The sequence below is a fragment of the Rutilus rutilus genome (genome assembly GCF_951802725.1).
Source record: "Rutilus rutilus genome assembly, chromosome: 18".
Lineage (NCBI taxonomy): Eukaryota > Metazoa > Chordata > Actinopteri > Cypriniformes > Leuciscidae > Rutilus > Rutilus rutilus.
Window position 1 is genome coordinate 711307 of NC_140231.1, and position 23781 is coordinate 735087.

At 45.8% G+C, this 23781-nt stretch overlaps 2 protein-coding genes across 6 annotated transcripts in view; both read left to right on the forward strand.

Moving 5' to 3' along the window:
- Positions 1-9410, forward strand: part of sec24a (SEC24 homolog A, COPII coat complex component) — a 39469-nt gene extending 30059 nt beyond the window's left edge. For all 4 annotated transcript variants that reach the window (XM_084386782.1, XM_084386779.1, XM_084386780.1 and 1 more), the window contains 6 exons: positions 1-70; positions 144-281; positions 1358-1462; positions 1806-1898; positions 5140-5243; positions 8453-9410. The exon at positions 1-70 is cut by the window's left edge and continues 106 nt beyond it. In XM_084386782.1, the coding sequence (XP_084242908.1) occupies positions 1-70; positions 144-281; positions 1358-1462; positions 1806-1898; positions 5140-5243; positions 8453-8567 (625 nt within the window). In that variant the 3' untranslated portion in view covers positions 8568-9410. The remainder of the gene's footprint in view (positions 71-143; positions 282-1357; positions 1463-1805; positions 1899-5139; positions 5244-8452) is intronic.
- Positions 9411-10409: 999 nt separating this feature from the next.
- On the forward strand, positions 10410-20084 carry camlg (calcium modulating ligand). Of its 2 annotated transcripts, none has more exons than XM_084386807.1 (4): positions 10410-10705; positions 11539-11900; positions 13714-13806; positions 19160-20084. In XM_084386807.1, exons 1-4 carry the CDS (start codon positions 10558-10560, stop codon positions 19349-19351), a joined length of 795 nt encoding a protein of 264 aa, XP_084242933.1. In that variant the 5' UTR covers positions 10410-10557; the 3' UTR covers positions 19352-20084. The 2 variants fall into 2 exon arrangements, with proteins under 2 accessions (XP_084242933.1, XP_084242934.1); XM_084386808.1 differs by having other exon boundaries at positions 10437-10705; positions 13714-13779.
- The last annotated feature ends 3697 nt before the right edge of the window (positions 20085-23781 follow it).

Below are 23781 nucleotides of genomic sequence, written 5' to 3' on the forward strand. Positions count from 1 at the left end.
GCAGCCGGGCCTGCTAGCGCCCGCGTGCCTGCGCCTGCTCCCGCTCTACATCCTGGCCCTGCTCAAACACGTACGTCACACACACACTGACCCTGCGCTGCGCTCCGTCACACACACACTGACGCTCATCTCTCCTCCTGCAGAGAGCGTTCCGCACCAGCGCTAGCACCCGGCTGGACGAGCGCGTGTTCTCCATGTTCCAGCTGAAGAGCCAGCCGCTGCCGTTCCTCATGCTCACGGTGCACCCGGGCCTGTACCGCGTGGATGACCTCAGCGATGAGGTTAGTGTGGGTCACCAGCACCACATGTGTGTAAGAGACGGCACTCTCCCGCGGGAACACACTCCCTCAGCCGGAGAGTGGCAGAAGAGCTGAGAGTGACTGAGTTTAACAGGGGAAACTGATAGGGTAAAACTAATGATTATCAGTTTAAAGGTTGGACTGGATATAGTGTTCCTCACATCAGAGATCCAGTGATCAGGGATATTGACATGCAGCAGGAATTGTTTCCTGACATTAATATGAGCCTGATTTCAACACAAGGGAAATACATAAAGCAAGTTTGCCTGTGAACGCTTTATATAAATACACTATAGGTGTAAATCCATGTGATCACTTATATCAGTGTTATATATCATCATATCGTCCAGCCCTAAAACTTGTATAGTTTTTTGTCAGCGTTTATTTAAAAACATCCAATGGGCTTTATGCACAGCTGCACTACTTCCTGAACTTCAGGCAGGTCCTTTGTTTCCTGTCTGCCATTATTGGACAAACTGATTAATTCAGGTGGTCAGGCACACCTGGATTAATCAGTTTGTCCAATAATGGCAGACAGGAAACAAAGGACCTGCCTGAAGTTCAGGAAGTAGTGCAGCTGTGCATAAAGCCCATTATGCAGAATATACACTGGTAAATATTTAATTGATACAATCCTATAGAAAAGTGTTGAATTTCAGTCAGTGTGGGGTTGCAGAGGGGACTAGCTCACCCCCGAGGGCCGGATAGAGACATGAACATGCAGAATAATGTTCTCTGATGCTTTATTTTCTCTTCAGAGCATACAGCTTCAGTAACGGCTCAGCACATAGCCTACGTGCAAATGAGAACAAGGGTGTGGTCTAAAACAAAGCATACAAGAATATTCAATATAACATGACAGAAACAATTCAATAACTAGATAAATGCATACAATGACATGTAGCAAAAACACTTACCTTAAACATATCAACCGAACATAAGTTCACTTCCTCCAACAGTTAACATGAGGCGAAGTACTTAAATCAACTCACTTGGTTCATGTAATATACGCACACATCAAATGTGAAGAATGATGTGGTGTGTGTTCTCACACACAGGGGGCGCTGAACGTCAGCGAGCGCACGATCCCTCAGCCCAGAGCGCTTCAGCTGTCTGTGGAGAAGCTGAGCAGAGACGCTGCCTTCCTCATGGACTGTGGCACAGTGAGTACACACACACACACACACACACACACACACACACACACACACACACACACACACACGCACACGCACACACACACTGCCCTCCTCATGGACTGTGGCACAGTGAGTACAGTCTCAAACATGACGGATATTACACAGCTTTGCATCGCATAAATAATGAAATCTTGATTTGAAAAGAGAGCGCTTTAAAATCTATCCTGTTTAATTGTCTTATAATCCATTTCAGTGTACAAAACAATCATTCTAGCAGCAAGACGAAGATCTGAACAATATTAGTGAGTTCTGTCCTCCATGCATCTGTTAATGCGGCTCACACACACTCTCTGCTTGTCTCTTTCAGGTCCTGTATCTCTGGATTGGAAGGAACTGTAACCCAGTTTTCCTCACGCAAGTGCTGGGAGTGGAGAGCTACGCTGCTGTTCCTCTCAACATGGTACCTGGCGCGCACACCACCTGACGCGCACACCACCTGACGCACACACCACCTGACGCACACCACCTGACGCACACCACCTGACGTGCACACATCCTGACGCGCACTACCACCTGACGCGCATACATCCTGATGCACACACCACCTGACGCGCACTACCACCTGACGCACACACCACCTGACACGCACACACTACCTGACGCACACACCACCTGACGCACACCACCTGACGTGCACACATCCTGCGCGCACTACCACCTGACGCGCATACATCCTGATGCACACACCACCTGACGCGCACTACCACCTGACGCACACACCACCTGACACGCACACACTACCTGACGCACACCTCCTGACGCGCATACATCCTGATGCACACCTCCTGACGCGCATACATCCTGATGCACACACCACCTGACGCGCACTACCACCTGACGCACACACCACCTGACACGCACACACTACCTGACGCACACCTCCTGACGCGCATACATCCTGATGCACACCACCTGACGCGCATACATCCTGATGCACACACCACCTGACGCGCACTACCACCTGACGCACACACCACCTGACGCGCACTACCACCTGACGCACACCTCCTGACGCGCATACATCCTGATGCACACACCACCTGATGCACACCACCTGACGCGCACCACCTGACGCACACACTACCTTGACGCGCACTACCACCTGACGCACACACTACCTGACGCACACACCACCTGACGCACACTACCTGCCTCATGCTGTCTGTGTACTGGTGGTTCTCACTGTAGCTTGAAGGCAGCATCAGTCTAGTGACTCACAAGATTATTTATTTAAAAAAGGGACAATGTACATTAATACACTTTTAAATAAATGTAAATGTATTAAGAGAGAGATGAAATAAGGGTACAGTGCAGAAAAGTGTATACAGCTCAACATATATTAGTGACTCGTATGCACTAAGGCGGCAGTATCTGGCGTTCAGTGAAGATGAGAGGATCTCTGTCCATCAGCGTTAGTGTGACGAACAGGAAGAGGCAGATATGATGTTTACTGACCTGTAACTGTCTGAGGTCATGTGACTGGCCTGTAACTCTCGGAGGTCATGTGACTGGCCTGTAACTCTCTGAGGTCATGTGACTGGCCTGTAACTGTCTGAAGTCATGTGACTGGCCTGTAACTCTCGGAGGTCATGTGACTGGCCTGTAACTGAGGTCATGTGACTGGCCTGTAACTCTCTGAGGTCATGTGACTGGCCTGCAACACTCTGAGGTCATGTGACTGGCCTGTAACTGAGATCATGTGACTGGCCTGTAACTGAGGTCATGTGACTGGCCTGTAACTCTCGGGTCATGTGACTGGCCTGTAACTGAGGTCATGTGACTGGCCTGTAACTCTCGGGTCATGTGACTGGCCTGTAACTGAGGTCATGTGACTGGCCTGTAACTCTCGGGTCATGTGACTGGCCTGTAACTGAGGTCATGTGACTGGCCTGCAACACTCTGAGGTCATGTGACTGGCCTGTAACTGAGGTCATGTGACTGGCCTGCAACACTCTGAGGTCATGTGACTGGCCTGTAACTGAGGTCATGTGACTGGCCTGTAACTCTCGGGTCATGTGACTGGCCTGTAACTGAGGTCATGTGACTGGCCTGTAACTCTCGGAGGCCATGTGACTGGCCTGTAACTGAGGTCATGTGACTGGCCTGTAACTCACTGAGGTCATGTGACTGGCCTGTAACTCTCGGTGGTCATGTGACTGGCCTGTAACTCACTGAGGTCATGTGACTGGCCTGTAACTCTCGGGTCATGTGACTGGCCTGTAACTGAGGTCATGTGACTGGCCTGTAACTCTCGGAGGTCATGTGACTGGCCTGTAACTGAGGTCATGTGACTGGCCTGTAACTCACTGAGGTCATGTGACTGGCCTGTAACTCTCGGTGGTCATGTGACTGGCCTGTAACTGAGATCATGTGACTGGCCTGTAACTCTCGGGTCATGTGACTGGCCTGTAACTGAGGTCATGTGACTGGCCTGTAACTCTCGGGTCATGTGACTGGCCTGTAACTGAGGTCATGTGACTGGCCTGTAACTGAGGTCATGTGACTGGCCTGTAACTCTCGGGTCATGTGACTGGCCTGTAACTGAGGTCATGTGACTGGCCTGTAACTGAGGTCATGTGACTGGCCTGTAACTCTCGGAGGTCATGTGACTGGCCTGTAACTGAGGTCATGTGACTGGCCTGTAACTCACTGAGGTCATGTGACTGGCCTGTAACTCTCGGAGGTCATGTGACTGGCCTGTAACTGAGGTCATGTGACTGGCCTGTAACTCACTGAGGTCATGTGACTGGCCTGTAACTGAGGTCATGTGACTGGCCTGTAACTGAGGTCATGTGACTGGCCTGTAACTGAGGTCATGTGACTGGCCTGTAACTAGGCTTGTTTGAGATGCGCCTTGCCTCGCCTGAAATGTAGTCGAGAGTAGGCGGCTGCAGTGAGAGAAGGAGTGAAAAAAGAGCAGGCAAGCCGGACAGTTCTCTCTTCTCGTAGTGGATCTGACACCTGTGAGATCAAAGATGGATATCGCGGGATTCACGCTCGTGCACAGTGTTGCTAATAAACTGGATGGAATTCAATTTATGTTGCTTTTATATGAAAATAAATAAAATGAACAAGACACCCAAAGTACTTGTTATTTAATTCCATTCCAAATACATGTTTATCAATATTTTTTTCTTTAATACAGACATATGTGTTTTTATTTATTTACTTTTTATAATAATTAAATTGCATAACCCATAGAGATCGCACTGTCAGATAGTTTGGGAATATTCACACATAACGTATACACATAAAACATGATATCAGAGTTTTAAAATCAAACATTTTAAAAGAGAATAATACATCACGGTTGTTTAAACCAATGAGCATTAAGCTGTGTCGTCAGCAAGTCGTTTCCCATCATGCTTTTGATCAGCGCAGTCGGTGGAGAGCAACTGCGCTCGACTGCAGAATCCGACACGTGAGCCTTGCGCTCGCGAGAGATTTTTGACACACGTCAGCATGACATCAGAGCCAGGCGGACCGCACTCGGACACATTTCTAACCGGCATGCATCTCGCGCTGATTACCGGTGATCGATTCTGCGCAGATTTTGCTCATCTCAAACAAGCCTACTCACTGAGGTCATGTGACTGGCCTGTAACTGAGGTCATGTGACTGACGCTGTTGTGTTTCCTCAGGATCAGCTGCCAGAGTTGGACACTGCAGAATCGTCCCGAATCCGAGCTCTGATCGACTGGCTGAGAGAACGCCGGCCGTTCCACTCCGTCCTGCACGTCATCAGGTCAGACACACACACACAGACACACACACACACACAGACACACAGACACACACACACACACAGCTTATAATTAAATTATAATTATAATTAAAATAAAGTTAATCAAAGCAACATCAAATGCAACATCAGTAAATAATGTTACGTGGCGTTAAGTAATTTGCACACTGATCACCATTTGAACACTTGTTAGGAAATATAAGTCCCATTGTTTAATGACTAAGAGATTTGTTTTATGAAATGCATGAGTCAAGCTTTTATGACCATAATATTCATAACAATAGAAACTAATGTTTGTTAATATTATTGATTCAAGTGGTTTCGCTCACTTTTATTGACATCAGTAAACACTGTCAGTCAAAGCTGCTTATGAATATTGATTGATTACCCAACACCTGAAAGACGGACACTAGCACTCATGAGCTAACATGATGAGCTCTCTCTGCTAGTGTCCGTCAGTCTCGTGTCCGTCAGTGATGAGCTCTCTCTGCTCGTGTCCGTCAGTCTCGTGTCCGTCAGTCTCGTGTCCGTCAGTCTCGTGTCCGTCAGTCTCGTGTCCGTCAGACGGTGATGAGCTCTCTCTGCTAGTGTCCGTCAGTCTCGTGTCCGTCAGTCTCGTGTCCGTCAGTCTCGTGTCCGTCAGTCTCGTGTCCGTCAGTCTCGTGTCCGTCAGACGGTGATGAGCTCTCTCTGCTAGTGTCCGTCAGTCTCGTGTCCGTCAGTCTCGTGTCCGTCAGTCTCGTGTCCGTCAGTCTCGTGTCCGTCAGTCTCGTGTCCGTCAGACGGTGATGAGCTCTCTCTGCTAGTGTCCGTCAGTCTCGTGTCCGTCAGTCTCGTGTCCGTCAGTCTCGTGTCCGTCAGTCTCGTGTCCGTCAGTCTCGTGTCCGTCAGTCTCGTGTCCGTCAGTCTCGTGTCCGTCAGTCTCGTGTCCGTCAGTCTCGTGTCCGTCAGTGATGAGCTCTCGCTGCTAGTGTCCGTCAGTCTCGTGTCCGTCAGTCTCGTGTCCGTCAGTCTCGTGTCCGTCAGTCTCGTGTCCGTCAGTCTCGTGTCCGTCAGTCTCGTGTCCGTCAGTCTCGTGTCCGTCAGACGGTGATGAGCTCTCTCTGCTAGTGTCCGTCAGTCTCGTGTCCGTCAGTCTCGTGTCCGTCAGTCTCGTGTCCGTCAGACGGTGATGAGCTCTCTCTGCTAGTGTCCGTCAGTCTCGTGTCCGTCAGTCTCGTGTCCGTCAGACGGTGATGAGCTCTCTCTGCTAGTGTCCGTCAGTCTCGTGTCCGTCAGTCTCGTGTCCGTCAGTCTCGTGTCCGTCAGTCTCGTGTCCGTCAGTCTCGTGTCCGTCAGTCTCGTGTCCGTCAGTCTCGTGTCCGTCAGTCTCGTGTCCGTCAGTCTCGTGTCCGTCAGTCTCGTGTCCGTCAGTCTCGTGTCCGTCAGTCTCGTGTCCGTCAGTCTCGTGTCCGTCAGTCTCGTGTCCGTCAGTGATGAGCTCTCTCTGCTAGTGTCCGTCAGTCTCGTGTCCGTCAGTCTCGTGTCCGTCAGTCTCGTGTCCGTCAGTCTCGTGTCCGTCAGTCTCGTGTCCGTCAGTCTCGTGTCCGTCAGACGGTGATGAGCTCTCTCTGCTAGTGTCCGTCAGTCTCGTGTCCGTCAGTCTCGTGTCCGTCAGACGGTGATGAGCTCTCTCTGCTAGTGTCCGTCAGTCTCGTGTCCGTCAGTCTCGTGTCCGTCAGTCTCGTGTCCGTCAGTGATGAGCTCTCGCTGCTAGTGTCCGTCAGTCTCGTGTCCGTCAGTCTCGTGTCCGTCAGTCTCATGTCCGTCAGTCTCGTGTCCGTCAGTCTCATGTCCGTCAGTCTCGTGTCCGTCAGTCTCATGTCCGTCAGTCTCGTGTCCGTCAGTCTCGTGTCCGTCAGTCTCGTGTCCGTCAGTCTCATGTCCGTCAGTCTCGTGTCCGTCAGTCTCGTGTCCGTCAGTCTCGTGTCCGTCAGTCTCGTGTCCGTCAGTGATGAGCTCTCGCTGCTAGTGTCCGTCAGTCTCGTGTCCGTCAGTCTCGTGTCCGTCAGTCTCGTGTCCGTCAGTCTCGTGTCCGTCAGTCTCGTGTCCGTCAGTCTCGTGTCCGTCAGACGGTGATGAGCTCTCTCTGCTAGTGTCCGTCAGTCTCGTGTCCGTCAGTCTCGTGTCCGTCAGACGGTGATGAGCTCTCGCTGCTAGTGTCCGTCAGTCTCGTGTCCGTCAGACGGTGATGAGCTCTCTCTGCTAGTGTCCGTCAGTCTCGTGTCCGTCAGTCTCGTGTCCGTCAGACGGTGATGAGCTCTCTCTGCTAGTGTCCGTCAGTCTCGTGTCCGTCAGTCTCGTGTCCGTCAGTCTCGTGTCCGTCAGTCTCGTGTCCGTCAGACGGTGATGAGCTCTCTCTGCTAGTGTCCGTCAGTCTCGTGTCCGTCAGTCTCGTGTCCGTCAGTCTCGTGTCCGTCAGTGATGAGCTCTCGCTGCTAGTGTCCGTCAGTCTCGTGTCCGTCAGTCTCGTGTCCGTCAGTCTCGTGTCCGTCAGTCTCGTGTCCGTCAGTCTCGTGTCCGTCAGTCTCGTGTCCGTCAGTGATGAGCTCTCGCTGCTAGTGTCCGTCAGTCTCGTGTCCGTCAGTCTCGTGTCCGTCAGTCTCGTGTCCGTCAGTCTCGTGTCCGTCAGTCTCGTGTCCGTCAGTCTCGTGTCCGTCAGTCTCGTGTCCGTCAGTCTCGTGTCCGTCAGTCTCGTGTCCGTCAGACGGTGATGAGCTCTCTCTGCTAGTGTCCGTCAGTCTCGTGTCCGTCAGTCTCGTGTCCGTCAGACGGTGATGAGCTCTCTCTGCTAGTGTCCGTCAGTCTCGTGTCCGTCAGTCTCGTGTCCGTCAGTCTCGTGTCCGTCAGACGGTGATGAGCTCTCTCTGCTAGTGTCCGTCAGTCTCGTGTCCGTCAGTCTCGTGTCCGTCAGACGGTGATGAGCTCTCTCTGCTAGTGTCCGTCAGTCTCGTGTCCGTCAGTCTCGTGTCCGTCAGACGGTGATGAGCTCTCTCTGCTAGTGTCCGTCAGTCTCGTGTCCGTCAGTCTCGTGTCCGTCAGTCTCGTGTCCGTCAGGCGGTGATGAGCTCTCTCTGCTAGTGTCCGTCAGTCTCGTGTCCGTGAGTCTTGTGTCCGTCAGTGATGAGCTCTCGCTGTTAGTGTGAGACACTGACGCCCTGTTTCTCTTCCAGAGACGAGAGTCCACTGAAGGCTGACTTCCTACAGTACCTGATTGAAGACCTCAGTGAGTCAGCGCTGTCGTACTACGAGTTCCTCCTGCACCTGCAGCAGCAGATCAGCAAGTGAAGCGCTGTGTGTGTGTGTGAGACACTACAGCTCGTGCTCGTCCCGCTCACAGGGCTTCAGCGCACAGCCTTTCTAATTTATTGCCTTTTACTAAAAAAAAAATGAAAATGTAGGAAAAAAAATTCTTATGACTTTCTTACAACCTTTATAATGAGTGCTATTCAGATTCCAGCTTCATACTTCCCCCTCACACACTCATCTGCTCCGCTTCAGGTTTTCTGTTTTCTCCAGTCATGTGTTTTAATTTATGAAGGCAATAGTTGAGCGTGTGCTGTCAGCGGGACCGGGAGAGGAGTGTGTGTGCACGGGCGACTCATCTTTAAACATGTATAAACCTATAATATAGTCTAAAGATTGTTAATTTTAGTAAAAACTTTATTCAGATGATGCAAGGTGAAAATAAACTGCTTGGGACTTTATTATTTCCCCCATGAAGAGATTTTTATGAATGTTTAAATCTGGAAGCTTTGGGCAGAATGAGAGATGTGGGATCGGACTGTGATCTTAAAGCTGGAGTATAATCCCGAGAGTCTTCATCTCTCTCCACAACAGATCAGTGTGTGTAATGACCGTCTGTGATGATGACGAGTACAGGAGCGATCTTCATCATGTGTGCTGATGTTTCTTGGGTAATCACAGTTATCATTCAGAGGGATATTTTTTTAAAGCGATGAAGAAAATCCTCTGGTTTCCTCAGTCGTTCGGCTCATTTCAGCACACCTGACAGCTGTGTGTGTTTGAGCAATTATTTGTAAATTCTCTGCAATTTTGTACATGTGAACTTTCTGAAGGAATGACCTGATCATTAAAGAGGAAGCCTCGCATGAGCTCTACTGAATCATTGATCATGGCTCTGGGTTTTCTTTACGTGTTGATGTTTCAGCGGATCCTGGTCATCTTTTAGTCATTTTAAATTCTTTAATACGTGTGTAGTATATCTGCGTGTTTATTATAAATGAGTGCAGATCTTCAGTGATGTGTCTGAATCCTCAGGTGTTTCGGGTCTTTCAGGCACTGATCTCACACAGTTCGAGTCCAGATGGATTCTCTTCTCTGATGACGAGGGCGGAGCAACCTGTCAATCACATCAGATCAGCCAATAGCAAACCACGACCATCCAGTCTATTCCCCACAGACACAATCAAGCGATGCTCATCATCCTAATTATTTTTCTAGCTTTTTTTTTTTTTTTAAATACATGTATTTTTCTGTCTGTAACACCAAAGTCCTGTGGTAAAACCCTTATTTACTCTACCTGACATATCATTTGGATCTTTTGTAGCTCCAGCTGCACCAAAGCTGTGAAACCCATTATGTGTTCCTGAAATGTGAATGGTTGTGTAGTGTGCACTATACATTCCCCTAACATGTTTCTATAAATAAATAAGTAGGCTTCTCTTGACAAAAAGCCAACAGGAGTTTTCCATTGGTCTATGATTCTTACAGGTTTTGTTCAACACACAAATAATCACAACTTTGGATTTTGAAGCGTAAATACAATGTAAAGACCAGACGTACATTTGTAACATTAAATCATTACTTTCCACTATTAAGCCATAATCTTATGGTGAATTTTGTAGATTTGAAGACGAAAAAGTTTTGTGTTTTGTTTTACGGCAGTTGGCATCCACAAAGGTGCATTACTGCCATCTGCTGTCACCATGTCACAAATACTTATACTTGTCTTTCCAGTCCAGTCCTCTTTAAAAAATAAAACAACTTTTTCTTTCCCTTTTCAGTTTTTCCACATTCTGATATATTTTTTTTACATTGTACTGTCCTATACCAATCTCTTGTAAATTATGTTTTGGCTTTTATTTTGAAACGCGTTCGTCATTCATAGGAGACGCGTTGTGCGTGACGTCATGATGCTGCGCGAGACTCCGCCCCGTCAGTAATAACACACTCACTCTCACACACACAGAGAGAGGATCTGCAGAGGGATTATCATCAGTAATAACTGCAGTAATATCACACATATATCTGCGTGATGGAGGTGTGTGAGGAGAGCGAGGGCGCGCGCACGGCCGCTCAGAGGCGCGCGGAGATCCGGAGGCGGAAGTTGATGCAGAACTCCGAGGATCGCATGAAGAAGATCGTGGGCTTCAGTCAGTCTGAGGACAGCAGCGCGGACCGATGTGAGCTCTGTTAGAACACACTCTCTTCTGTTAGAACACACACCCCTTCCCCGTATGAGTCTGTACAGTATGAGCTACACCTGATGATCTGAGATCAGTCTGAGGAGGCGCGCAGGAACAGCGCAGGGTCTGAAACATGTCTTCTGCACTTGATGCCGGTGATGTGTCTGGGTTTACATTAGCAATACTCCGAATATATAAATATCTGCTAAAGTTAATGTAGTTTTCTCTCAAGTAAAGAATCTCTCTGAACTAATAAACTGTTCCGAGAACCTGTCAGTCGCTATTACTGTAATATTACAGGTTCAAACTAACAACTTATCTGCAAACAGAACAGTTGAATCGCACATTAGGCAGATTTTATTACAGTAATAACGCAATAATAATAACTTTATAAAGACATAGGTTTCTACAATTTTTTTGCAGCAGCTCATTTGCATTTAAAGGGACACACACACAAATGGCGCGTTTTTGCTCACAGCCAAAAAGGGGCAAATTTGACAAGCTATAATAAATGATCTGGGGGGAATTTGAGCTGAAATTTCCCAGACACATTTTGAGGACGCCATAGATTTATATTACATCTAATGAAAAGAGGCATAACATGTCGCCTTTAAAGTAGCCGGAGCAGCGTTGCTGAGAGACGGTCCTGAAGGAGTTAACTAGATTCACCTTGTGCTGTTCACATCATATTTCAAATAGCAGCACTTTCAGGGCAAACGACTCCCTAATAGAAGCTCGTCAGTATTGTGGTATTAGGATGTTCTGGTTATCACGACAGCTGTAATTATGATGACATTAATATAAATGAATATGGCCTTGTGTTTGTGAAGCCGCCCGAAGCGTCCTGGAGCCGCGGTTCCACCTGGATCTGGAGCGGCACGAGCCCTGGTCCGGCTCCGGCTCCGCCAAGAGACTGTCTCCTCATCCGGCCGAGTCCGATAGGAGTGCCAGCGAGGCGGCGGGAGAAGAGGACTCATCCCGAGAGCTGCCGTCCTCTCCTCGCAGGGGTCTGAGGAAGTACCTGTCCCGGCTCGACGACGCCATGAAGCTGCGCGGGCATCTGGCCGGAGAGAAGCCGGCTCCGGACCACACCGGCACCCAGCCCGAGGACCTGGACCCGTTCTGCCTGTTCCGGCTCGCCGCCAGCGTCGCTCTCGCACTCTTCGTGCGCATCTTCGTCTGCCAGTATCTGGTGAGTGTGTGTGTGTGTGTGTGTGTGTGTGTGTGTGTGTGTGTGTGTGTGTGTGTGTGTTTCTGTTTCTCCAGTAGTGTTGTAGTCAAGACCACCTAAACCGAGACTGAGTCAAGACCAAGACCAGTGCAAGTCCCCACACGGCATGACACACTTATGATAAAATGTGGAATATGCATATGCGGCCATTATAAAACTCAAAGTTCCATAAAAATGCTAATCTCGATGAGGTATTAATCTAGACACAGTCCATTAGGCCTATGTCTTATATGAATGTGAATAACAGGTGGTGAAATATGTATCATACATATCCATGCATTAAGTCTTGCCTAGTAGGCAAATTATTTTATAGTTTGGATTGGGGGGATGTAAAAATAAAATAACAAATCTTGCATCACAATAAGTGTATTGTGATTGTCAAAACATTTTAGTAATTAAACAGAATTTTATTAGGTTTAGTGACAACATGTTACAATGTTTACATGGTACAATTTCTGGTAAGCTACAATTTTTAATGCTTGACACAAATTTCACAATTTAAATTCAATTCAATTCTTGTGATTTGATTCAATATTGACTCATTTGGATAAATATTAGGTACACAAGATAGGCAAAAAAATCTCACCTAATGCTGTAAGCCAGAGAGCCCTGTCAGCTGCCATTATTTAAGGTTAGAAATAACTCAAATTAAATATAATGCGTTTTTTATTATAATAACAACTTTGCTTAATGATATAAGAAAAATATAATAAATATGTAATATAGCTACACATATTTAGCAAAATAATCAGCTTTTTTTTTCTAGCCAACTAAACGTGTTATATATATTATGGTCATTTAATGGCTTTCCTGAGGTAAATGTGACAATTGTTCTCCAGCTGTTCTTTCCACGGTTGAAAAACACTGATTGATCGATATTATGTATGAGGAATATACATTTCGGTAAGTTATAGCCTACTATATCTTTCAACATTGTTATTCGTGTTTATTTATTATCTGGTAGAGATGATCGGTTCACGTGCCGCTTGAACTGAGGCACTGTCACATTTACAAGCGCCAAAACGGTATTTATTGTTTGAATTTCGTAATAGAATAGACAGAATCTGAGAGCTTTGAGCTGATTTTTTAAAATATATATATCAACAGTAACTTGCTCTGTCTAGTCTGTCGGTCTCCGTGTCCTCTTTGCCTCGCGATTTTTCTGTGCGTGAGAAAATGGATGTGGCGTGAGAGAGTGTGAAAGCGTGTAAATTGCGTGAGTCTCACGCTGAATGCTTGTTGGCAGCCCTGGATTTGTCTGACATCTCCCCGACGACAGCCACGGTTGGAAGTTTAACGTCTAATCACAGTAATGGTGTTATCAAATAATTTCGTGAAATGCCTCAGTTGTGGTCTTGACCGGTCTTGAAATAAAATCCCGAGTCCTCTTCGTGTGAGACAGAGACGAGACCGAGTAAAAATGCGGTCGATTCCGAGACGAGACCAAGACCGATCTCGAGTTGTACAACACTAGCACTCATCTGTCACGTCGATACCACCCATGCAACATTTGACAAGAAATATCAGCCTGGATCTGAGGACAGAGCTCTCAAGTTAATAACTAATGTTCGTTGCGACAGAAGTGAATCAATCAAACTAACTTTATCTGGACAATAACTTTATTCTAGATCTGCTGTAAAGCCTAAACACTCTCTGTTACTGTAATCTCCTGTTATCACTGTAAAGCTGCTGTGAAACTCTATATTGTTAAAGCGCTGTATAAATGAAGGAGACTGGACTTGGCTCATCTCAACGCTGTCTTCTGTTTCCACAGTCCATATTTGCTCCATTCCTCACTCTGGAGCTGGGATTCATGGGATTGCACAAATACTTCCCAAAGGTTTGTCTCTGCTTTGGAACTGATAATGTAAGTTGAATGAGAAGTTGTGTGATGATAATAACATGTGGGATGAAATGAGGTTAATTATGCTATTTAACTACTATATATTAGACTGAATATTAGGGGTGCAACTAACCCTAACCCTAACCCCACACATGGGGCGTTTCAGACATCGCTCAAACACCAAATTGATTCCTCTTTTGCGTTTCCTTTCCCTTAAACGGACACATACACACAAAATCATGTGTAAATATCCGTCTCTGCAAGTATTGTCTCGGTTCTGTCATCAGTGAACAGTTGAGAAAGAAACCGGATGTTTGTCAGTTTTTTCCGGTCTTAAAGAGACAGCAGTCTAATATTCCTGTGTAATTAATGTTAATAAAACAACAAAATACAGCTTTAACAAAAATGAAACTATATTTATATTTAAAGGGACAGTTCACCCAAAAATGAAAATTCTGTCAGTAATTACTCACCCTCATGTTGTTCCAACCGCGTAAGACCTTCGTTCATCTTCGGAACACAAATTAAGATATTTTTGATGAAATCTGAGCCTTGTCTCACTCCTCCATAGGCTGCTAGGTGGCCCAAACTTGCTGGCCCAGAAAAGTTATTAAAGAGATCGTTAATATAGTCCAAGTGACTACAGTGGCTCAATCTTAAGTATATCAAGCGACGAGAATACTTTTTGTGCGCAAAAACAAACAAAAATAACGACTTTATTCCACTATTCATTTCCTTCTCTCTCGATCTCTAGTTGGTTCGCGTAGTGTTTTTGCGCAGCGCGTCTGTGTTACACGTCACCACGTAGGCTCACTATTGGCCGACGCTGGTCATGTGTGTGATGCGTGATTACGTATAACACAGACGCGCAGCGCAAAAACACTACGAGGCCCAGAGAGAAGGAAATGAATAGTGGAATAAAGTCGTTATTTTTGTTTGTTTTTGCGCACAAAAAGTATTCTCGTCGCTTGATATACTTAAGATTGAGCCACTGTAGTCACTTGGACTATATTAACGATCTCTTTAATAACTTTTCTGGGCCAGCAAGTTTCGGTCACATAGAAGCCTATGGAGGAGTGAGACAAGGCTCAGATTTCATCAAAAATATCTTAATTTGTGTTCCGAAGATGAACGAAGGTCTTACGCGGTTGGAACAACATGAGGGTGAGTAATTACTGACAGAATTTTCATTTTTGGGTGAACTATCCCTTTAAGTTGGCTTGAGAAAGCCAACTTACTGATATTGTACTTAAATTTATTATTATTCTTCTGACCCAAAATTTTCTGACTCTAACTCCTCCTAGAGCTTTAACTCTACACACTCCAAACTCGGCTCAGACCTTCAGGCTGTTCTGACTTAGTGTGCTATATCTTTTCAGACTGATTTGACTTTCAGTTTTCTTAAAAATTAATATTAAAAATCCCATAGACTTTCATTGCAGAATGCTCAAATTGAGCCAAGACTACGGTGGCCCATTAGTGTACAACCCAAAAACTCAAATCTAAACTCTCTGAAGCCCTAGACTCAATTAAACTACCATTCTAGATCTATCTATCTGTCTATCTATCTATCTGTCTATCTATCTATCTATCTATCTATCTATCTATCTATCTATCTATCTATCTATCTATCTATCTATCTACTCTATCTTCAAACTATTTTTATCTATCTTCAAACTTTTTCTATCTATTTATTTATCTATTATCTATCTATCTCTTTCTAACTAATCTGTCTTTCTTTCTAACTAATATTTCTTTCTTTTAACTAATCTATCTTTCTTTCTATTTAATCTATCTTTCTTTCTTTCTAACTAATCCATCTTTCTTTCTTTCTAACTGATCTTTCTTTCTTTCTAACGAATCTTTCTTTCTTTCTAATTAATCCATCTTTCTTTCATTCTAACTAATCTATCTTTCTTTCTTTCTAACTAATCTATCTTTCTTTCTAACTAATCCATCTTTCTTTCTTTTTTACTAATCTATCTTTCTTTATAACTAATCATAAAGTTAGTATAGTATAGTATAGTATAGTAAAGTTCCCCTGTTCTGACCCTCAGGTGTGTTACTATAGTAAAGTTCCCCTGTTCTGACCCCCAGGTGTGTTACTATAGTAAAGTTCCCCTGTTCTGACCCCCAGGTGTGTTACTATAGTAAAGTTCCCCTGTTCTGACCCTCAGGTGTGTTACTGTAGTAAAGTTCCCCTGTTCTGACCCTCAGGTGTGTTACTGTAGTAAAGTTCCCCTGTTCTGACCCTCAGGTGGGTTACTATAGTAAAGTTCCCCTGTTCTGACCCTCAGGTGTGTTACTATAGTAAAGTTCCCCTGTTCTGACCCTCAGGTGTGTTACTGTAGTAAAGTTCCCCTGTTCTGACCCTCAGGTGGGTTACTATAGTAAAGTTCCCCTGTTCTGACCCTCAGGTGTGTTACTGTAGTAAAGTTCCCCCGTTCTGACCCTCAGGTGGGTTACTATAGTAAAGTTCCCCTGTTCTGACCCTCAGGTGTGTTACTATAGTAAAGTTCCCCTGTTCCGACCCCCAGGTGTGTTACTATAGTAAAGTTCCCCTGTTCCGACCCTCAGGTGTGTTACTGTAGTAAAGTTCCCCTGTTCCGACCCCCAGGTGTGTTACTGTAGTAAAGTTCCCCTGTTCTGACCCTCAGGTGTGTTACTGTAGTAAAGTTCCCCTGTTCTGACCCTCAGGTGTGTTACTATAGTAAAGTTCCCCTGTTCTGACCCTCAGGTGTGTTACTGTAGTAAAGTTCCCCTGTTCTGACCCTCAGGTGTGTTACTGTAGTAAAGTTCCCCTGTTCCGACCCTCAGGTGTGTTACTATAGTAAAGTTCCCCTGTTCCGACCCTCAGGTGTGTTACTATAGTAAAGTTCCCCTGTTCTGACCCTCAGGTGTGTTACTGTAGTAAAGTTCCCCTGTTCTGACCCTCAGGTGTGTTACTGTAGTAAAGTTCCCCTGTTCTGACCCTCAGGTGTGTTACTATAGTAAAGTTCCCCTGTTCTGACCCTCAGGTGTGTTACTATAGTAAAGTTCCCCTGTTCTGACCCTCAGGTGTGTTACTATAGTAAAGTTCCCCTGTTCTGACCCTCAGGTGGGTTACTATAGTAAAGTTCCCCTGTTCTGACCCTCAGGTGTGTTACTATAGTAAAGTTCCCCTGTTCTGACCCTCAGGTGTGTTACTGTAGTAAAGTTCCCCTGTTCTGACCCTCAGGTGTGTTACTATAGTAAAGTTCCCCTGTTCTGACCCTCAGGTGTGTTACTGTAGTAAAGTTCCCCTGTTCTGACCCTCAGGTGTGTTACTGTAGTAAAGTTCCCCTGTTCTGACCCTCAGGTGTGTTACTATAGTAAAGTTCCCCTGTTCTGACCCTCAGGTGTGTTACTATAGTAAAGTTCCCCTGTTCTGACCCTCAGGTGTGTTACTATAGTAAAGTTCCCGTGTTCTGACCCCCAGGTGGGTTACTATAGTAAAGTTCCCCTGTTCCGACCCCCAGGTGTGTTACTATAGTAAAGTTCCCCCGTTCTGACCCTCAGGTGGGTTACTATAGTAAAGTTCCCCTGTTCTGACCCTCAGGTGGGTTACTATAGTAAAGTTCCCCTGTTCCGACCCCCAGGTGTGTTACTATAGTAAAGTTCCCCTGTTCTGACCCTCAGGTGTGTTACTGTAGTAAAGTTCCCCTGTTCTGACCCTCAGGTGTGTTACTATAGTAAAGTTCCCCTGTTCTGACCCTCAGGTGTGTTACTATAGTAAAGTTCCCCTGTTCCGACCCCCAGGTGGGTTACTATAGTAAAGTTCCCCTGTTCCGACCCCCAGGTGTGTTACTATAGTAAAGTTCCCCCGTTCTGACCCTCAGGTGGGTTACTATAGTAAAGTTCCCCTGTTCTGACCCTCAGGTGGGTTACTATAGTAAAGTTCCCCTGTTCCGACCCCCAGGTGGGTTACTATAGTAAAGTTCCCCTGTTCTGACCCTCAGGTGTGTTACTATAGTAAAGTTCCCCTGTTCCGACCCCCAGGTGGGTTACTATAGTAAAGTTCCCCTGTTCCGACCCCCAGGTGTGTTACTATAGTAAAGTTCCCCCGTTCTGACCCTCAGGTGGGTTACTATAGTAAAGTTCCCCTGTTCTGACCCTCAGGTGGGTTACTATAGTAAAGTTCCCCTGTTCCGACCCCCAGGTGTGTTACTATAGTAAAGTTCCCCTGTTCTGACCCTCAGGTGTGTTACTGTAGTAAAGTTCCCCTGTTCTGACCCTCAGGTGTGTTACTATAGTAAAGTTCCCCCGTTCTGACCCTCAGGTGGGTTACTATAGTAAAGTTCCCCTGTTCTGACCCTCAGGTGGGTTACTATAGTAAAGTTCCCCTGTTCCGACCCCCAGGTGTGTTACTATAGTAAAGTTCCCCTGTTCTGACCCTCAGGTGTGTTACTGTAGTAAAGTTCCCCTGTTCTGACCCTCAGGTGTGTTACTATAGTAAAGTTCCCCTGTTCTGACCCTCAGGTGTGTTACTATAGTAAAGTTCCCCTGTTCCGACCCTCAGGTGGGTTACTATAGTAAAGTTCCCCTGTTCTGACCCCCAGGTGGGTTACTATAGTAAAGTTCCCCTGTTCCGACCCCCAGGTGTGTTACTATAGTAAAGTTCCCCCGTTCTGACCCTCAGGTGTGTTACTATAGTAAAGTTCCCCTGTTCTGACCCTCAGGTGGGTTACTATAGTAAAGTTCCCCTGTTCCGACCCTCAGGTGGGTTACTATAGTAAAGTTCCCCTGTTCTGACCCTCAGGTGTGTTACTATAGTAAAGTTCCCCTGTTCTGACCCTCAGGTGGGTTACTATAGTAAAGTTCCCCTGTTCCGACCCTCAGGTGGGTTACTATAGTAAAGTTCCCCTGTTCTGACCCTCAGGTGGGTTACTATAGTAAAGTTCCCCTGTTCTGACCCTCAGGTGGGTTACTATAGTAAAGTTCCCCTGTTCCGACCCCCAGGTGTGTTACTATAGTAAAGTTCCCCCGTTCTGACCCTCAGGTGGGTTACTATAGTAAAGTTCCCCTGTTCTGACCCTCAGGTGGGTTACTATAGTAAAGTTCCCCTGTTCCGACCCTCAGGTGGGTTACTATAGTAAAGTTCCCCTGTTCTGACCCTCAGGTGGGTTACTATAGTAAAGTTCCCCTGTTCTGACCCTCAGGTGTGTTACTATAGTAAAGTTCCCCTGTTCCGACCCCCAGGTGGGTTACTATAGTAAAGTTCCCCTGTTCCGACCCCCAGGTGTGTTACTATAGTAAAGTTCCCCCGTTCTGACCCCCAGGTGTGTTACTATAGTAAAGTTCCCCTGTTCTGACCCTCAGGTGTGTTACTGTAGTAAAGTTCCCCTGTTCTGACCCCCAGGTGGAGAAGAAGAGCCAGGCGACGGTGTTGACCGCTGCTCTCCTGCTGTCCGGGATTCCCTCCGAGCTCATCAGCCGCTCCATGGACACCTACAGGAAGATGAGCCTCGTGTTCTCAGACCTGTGTGTGTACTTCTTCAGCTTCGTCATGTGTCACGAGCTGCTGCTGCTGTGCGGCTCTGACGGGTCCTGAGACACGCACACACACACACACACACACACACACACACACTCCTCTTCCTCTCCTGTGGCCATCACAGCTGTGAAACACATGTTTTCTGCAAGCCTGAGCTCCATCCGTCACGTTTACTGTCCTTCATCTTCATCTCCAGTAGTTTTCCTCAGTCAGTGGAGGTGAGAGTTAATGTCGACCGCTGCGAGACTAGTGAAGCTCTCGTCCAACCCAGCAGAGTTTAACAGATTCATGTATAACACTAAAATCATAAGAACTTGAAGCCTGTTTTTTTGCATCCTCTTATATCTGTAATCACTGTTTTAATTTAATGATGAATGATCCAGATCCGTTAGTCTCCTGTCCAACAGTCGGACCAGCAGAACCAGCAGGTTTATGTCAGACTTCTGTTTTCTAAGTGTTTCTGAAGAAAAGCACATTCTCTGATTTGCCGTCGTTCAGCGTTGATGATGTGTTTTATTATTTCATGAGACTTTAGTATTATTGCGCTGCTCATAAACATGAGTTTACCGTAGATCTGCATGATCTATTGATTTCTGTTTGATTTACTGTAAATACAGTAATGTTTTGTCATTATGGTACAGATTATCACAGTTGTTTATGATCATGTTTACATATTCCTGCAAAACTGATATTCTAATGTATATCTGTGTTTTTCACACTATTATGAGGCGAGTAATGAGCTGTAATACTATCTTTGATTATACTAATAAACATAAACGTGTCCTTCTGACTGCTGTCTGTGTGATTCCTCAGTTCTCTTTCCAACAATCGTTCGGGATCTCACTATGGGAACTCCTCAGGCATGACCGATCGCAGAAGCACCAATGACACCACGTCTGCCAACCGTAGCAGACCAATCGCTGCCGTGATCAGGGAGTCCCGCCTCCCTGGATATAAACCCTGCCGCTTCGTCATTCTCCCTCTCTTCCCCATGGAAGATTTTCAGAAGCTGTCCTTGGCAGATTTTGGGAATTATGTTTGGGAACAGTTTTCAGATGGAGCCGCAGGGTAACGTCCCAAACGCTATAGTTCCTAAAGTTGTTGAGTGCCTTTGTCAATTAGAGTGAGATAACTAACGCGTCAGGGCAAGTGTTCTGCTTTAAGTTTGCAGTTATTTTGCAAGTTGATGGGTTGCTCACCACGCTCCAGAAAGAAGGAAAAGGAGAGATCTCTAATCACAGACCATCTCCAGACTAGTTGTCACGTTGTGGTGGACTTACCGTACGAAGAGACTGCAGGCTCCATCATGGCTTCTGTGAAAGAGCCGGAGAGCCCCGGAGGAAAAGGTCGTCCTCCGCATCATGTGCTTGTGGAATGTGGACACGGTCTCTGCATCTCCTGTTGTGGCACTAATCACGCTAATCTCCAACCCCGAGGGCTCCCCGCACTGCAGCGTTCTCGGCTAAGACTTGAGAAAGGAGACTCCGCGAGGCAGTCGCTGGTAAGTCGGGCCCATGCCTCTCCCAGAGAGGAACCCATGGATTGTCCCCAGGCCACTGGCTCGTGAGGAGAGATGATGGAGAGGTGTCACCCGTCCTGTTTGATCCGTTAGCGGGAGAGGAAGATGACGATGCTATTCTTCCCCTGAATCAGTCCTGTCCGCCGAGTGCACAGGAGAAGAGTTCACCCTCCCCTGTAGAGATGGATCTAATCGAAGTCTGTTGCGGGGCCGCGGGAGGAGATATGCGTCAACGCAGATTTAAACCTGCAAACATCTCGCGGAGCGGTCCAGAGCTGTGGACGGAGAATGGGCTTAGCGGTCGTGGGAGAGAGATCGCTGTGGCTGAGACTGTCAGGGCTCTCTGGCAGAGAAAGAGGAGTTTTTGGATGCCCCGATTGATCCAAAGGCCATGTTCGGTGTAGCGATTACAGTGATGCGTCAGCAATGTGAGCTGTGGAAAAAAAGGTGGAAGCATTCGAGGTCTGCCTCCCTAGAAAGCGGCATCTACCAAGACAAAGAGACAAAGAAACTCTCCCGCTAAAAGTGTTCTGAGTATTATTGGTCAGTTCACCCAACACAGGTGTGGACTAACCCTTCCTTAAAGGACAATGACGATGGCTCATCGCTATCTTAGTCTTATTCTGTAATCTCTCGTTCTTTGTGTTTTATTCTTAGTCTTATCTCTAGTCTCTGGCTTCTTGCCTTGTTTTAGTATTTCTTCCGTGCTCATTCATTTCTGTCTCCGGGTGAAATGGACTTACCCTTTTTTCCGGCAACTTTGCTTTCAAGTAAACCTTTTAAACTTCCCGTGAACGACACGCTCTCCAGAAGAACACTTCAAACTCACGGACACAGCGAGGATCATCACACACACACACACACACACACACACGTTTTTAAGATGCGTTTAAGGTTGTCTGCCCTGCTTTAAGATGAGCTAATGCTTTGCTGGCTCTCAAAGGTTAAACTGTTTGTGATATTTGCCATTCTGTGATTTTATCTCTCTTTCTTTCTTTACTTTTCGTTATTCTGTTTATATGTATTCTTTGTTTAAGTATAGTCGTACTTATTCGTGGGTTCATTAATTAAAACCCATTATACGCTGGATTGTACTGAATTGAGTACTTTATAGTAATGTAATAGAACATAAAAGTTATTCATGACCAGAAGAAAAACCTTCTTTGAGAGTTGATAAGAAGATCGTACTGTCGGTTTGGTGGACTGATTATTCGATGAAATAATTCTGTTAAAGGTTATTCTGAAAACTGATCTAGCCTATCTACATATTCATAACTGATTAGAAAAACAGTGTACTTTGATTAAAAAGTTGATTGGAGAGGGGAAAACATATAAAGAAGTGCAGAAAATGATAGTCTGCTCAGCTAAAATGGATCGAAGAATAGCCAGAATGGCAAAGACTCGGCCAATGATCGGCTCCAGGGTGATCACAGGAGATCCAGAGTTACCCGTGAGTTCTGGAGGCCTGTGTGAAGCCCAGCTATCGGCAAGAAGCCCTCGCACTGTTAGCCCGAGAACACACTGACCGGCCTGAAGAGAAGAGGCGTAGTGTTGGCCTGATGAAAGCAAGACACCGTACGCTGTGAAGAGCGATGGGGCACGGGCATCATGATGTGGGGATGTGTCTCAGACTGTAGTGTTGGGCTATTCACCGCAGACCTCGGATCAGTCTGAGGACATCCACATGCTGACAGAGGTCATGTTGCCTCATGCCGAAGAGGAGAGGCCCTTGAGACGGTGTTTCAACAAGACGACGACCCCGAACACACCATAGACGAGCAGCATCTTCCAGACCAGCGAGAGTCTTCAAGCATTCTCCAGTTTATACAGTAAAGGTTTGACTTCGTAAAGACAAATGCAGACACTGCTATTTATCTGAACAGCCTAATATTCCTTTTTCTTCCCTTTCTATGAAGTAATAACAGATTTTTCTTTATGGTTTCATTTCGAATAGATTGTGCAGTGTTCCCAATGCTTTTGCGTGTATTGAAATAAAAGTTATTATAAGGATTTTGGAGCTTTACTCACTTTTGTAAACACACTGCTATCTTCTGCACACAGCTGTACATCAGAGGAAAGTGGACAGAGAAGAAGAAGAATGCCATAGGGAGCTTTACATTCAGATGAAGTGATACTGGGAACATCTGAATGCTGATTTCATCTTATTCTATTTTATTTGCTGTATCTTATCGTAATTGTGTATTTCTGAACAATGAATCGAGTCGCAAATCTGATTTTTTTTTTCATTTGTTTTAAAGAATTACAACTATGGTCAAGGGGGTACACTGAGTAAACAAATGTATAAAGAAACAGTGACAAACTTAAAAGTTAAATAAAAAAGTCAAAATCTTTACAAATAGAAACACACTGCAGCTTTCTTATTTTTAAACACAACATTGCGTTTGGGTATTGCAGAATTTCTAATCTTAAAATTAAAAACAAAGGCTTATTTCCTCCAAATTTACATTTCTAAATACTAAATATAGCTTAAAGAAGTATCAGATTAATTAAGTGATATTCCTTATGATAAGATTTGATGGATGGAAACGATGGAAACGCACAAGCGTCCGACCACGTGACACTGACGTCATCTTGCGAGTGTTTGAGCGACAGCAGTGGATTTTTACTAAATCACGAAAACAACATGACACACACACACACACACACACACACACACACACACACACACACACACACACACACACACACGTTTGAAGGAGATCCCGATTCCAGCCCACTGTAGTGCTTGAGCAGAAAGATACTCGGTAATGCTACATCTGGTATGGTTTGAATGTATTTTTTTGGTGACTTTTATTTACTTAAATATTTTATTATTGGTTTGATTTGTATTTTCTGTTTGCGGTATAAAGTCTCTAATTTAAATAAATCCTAAATAAAAGGAATAGTTTTGTCATCGTTTTTGGATCGAACGTTAATTTTTGGACGAACTGGAATCTGTCCCTTTAAT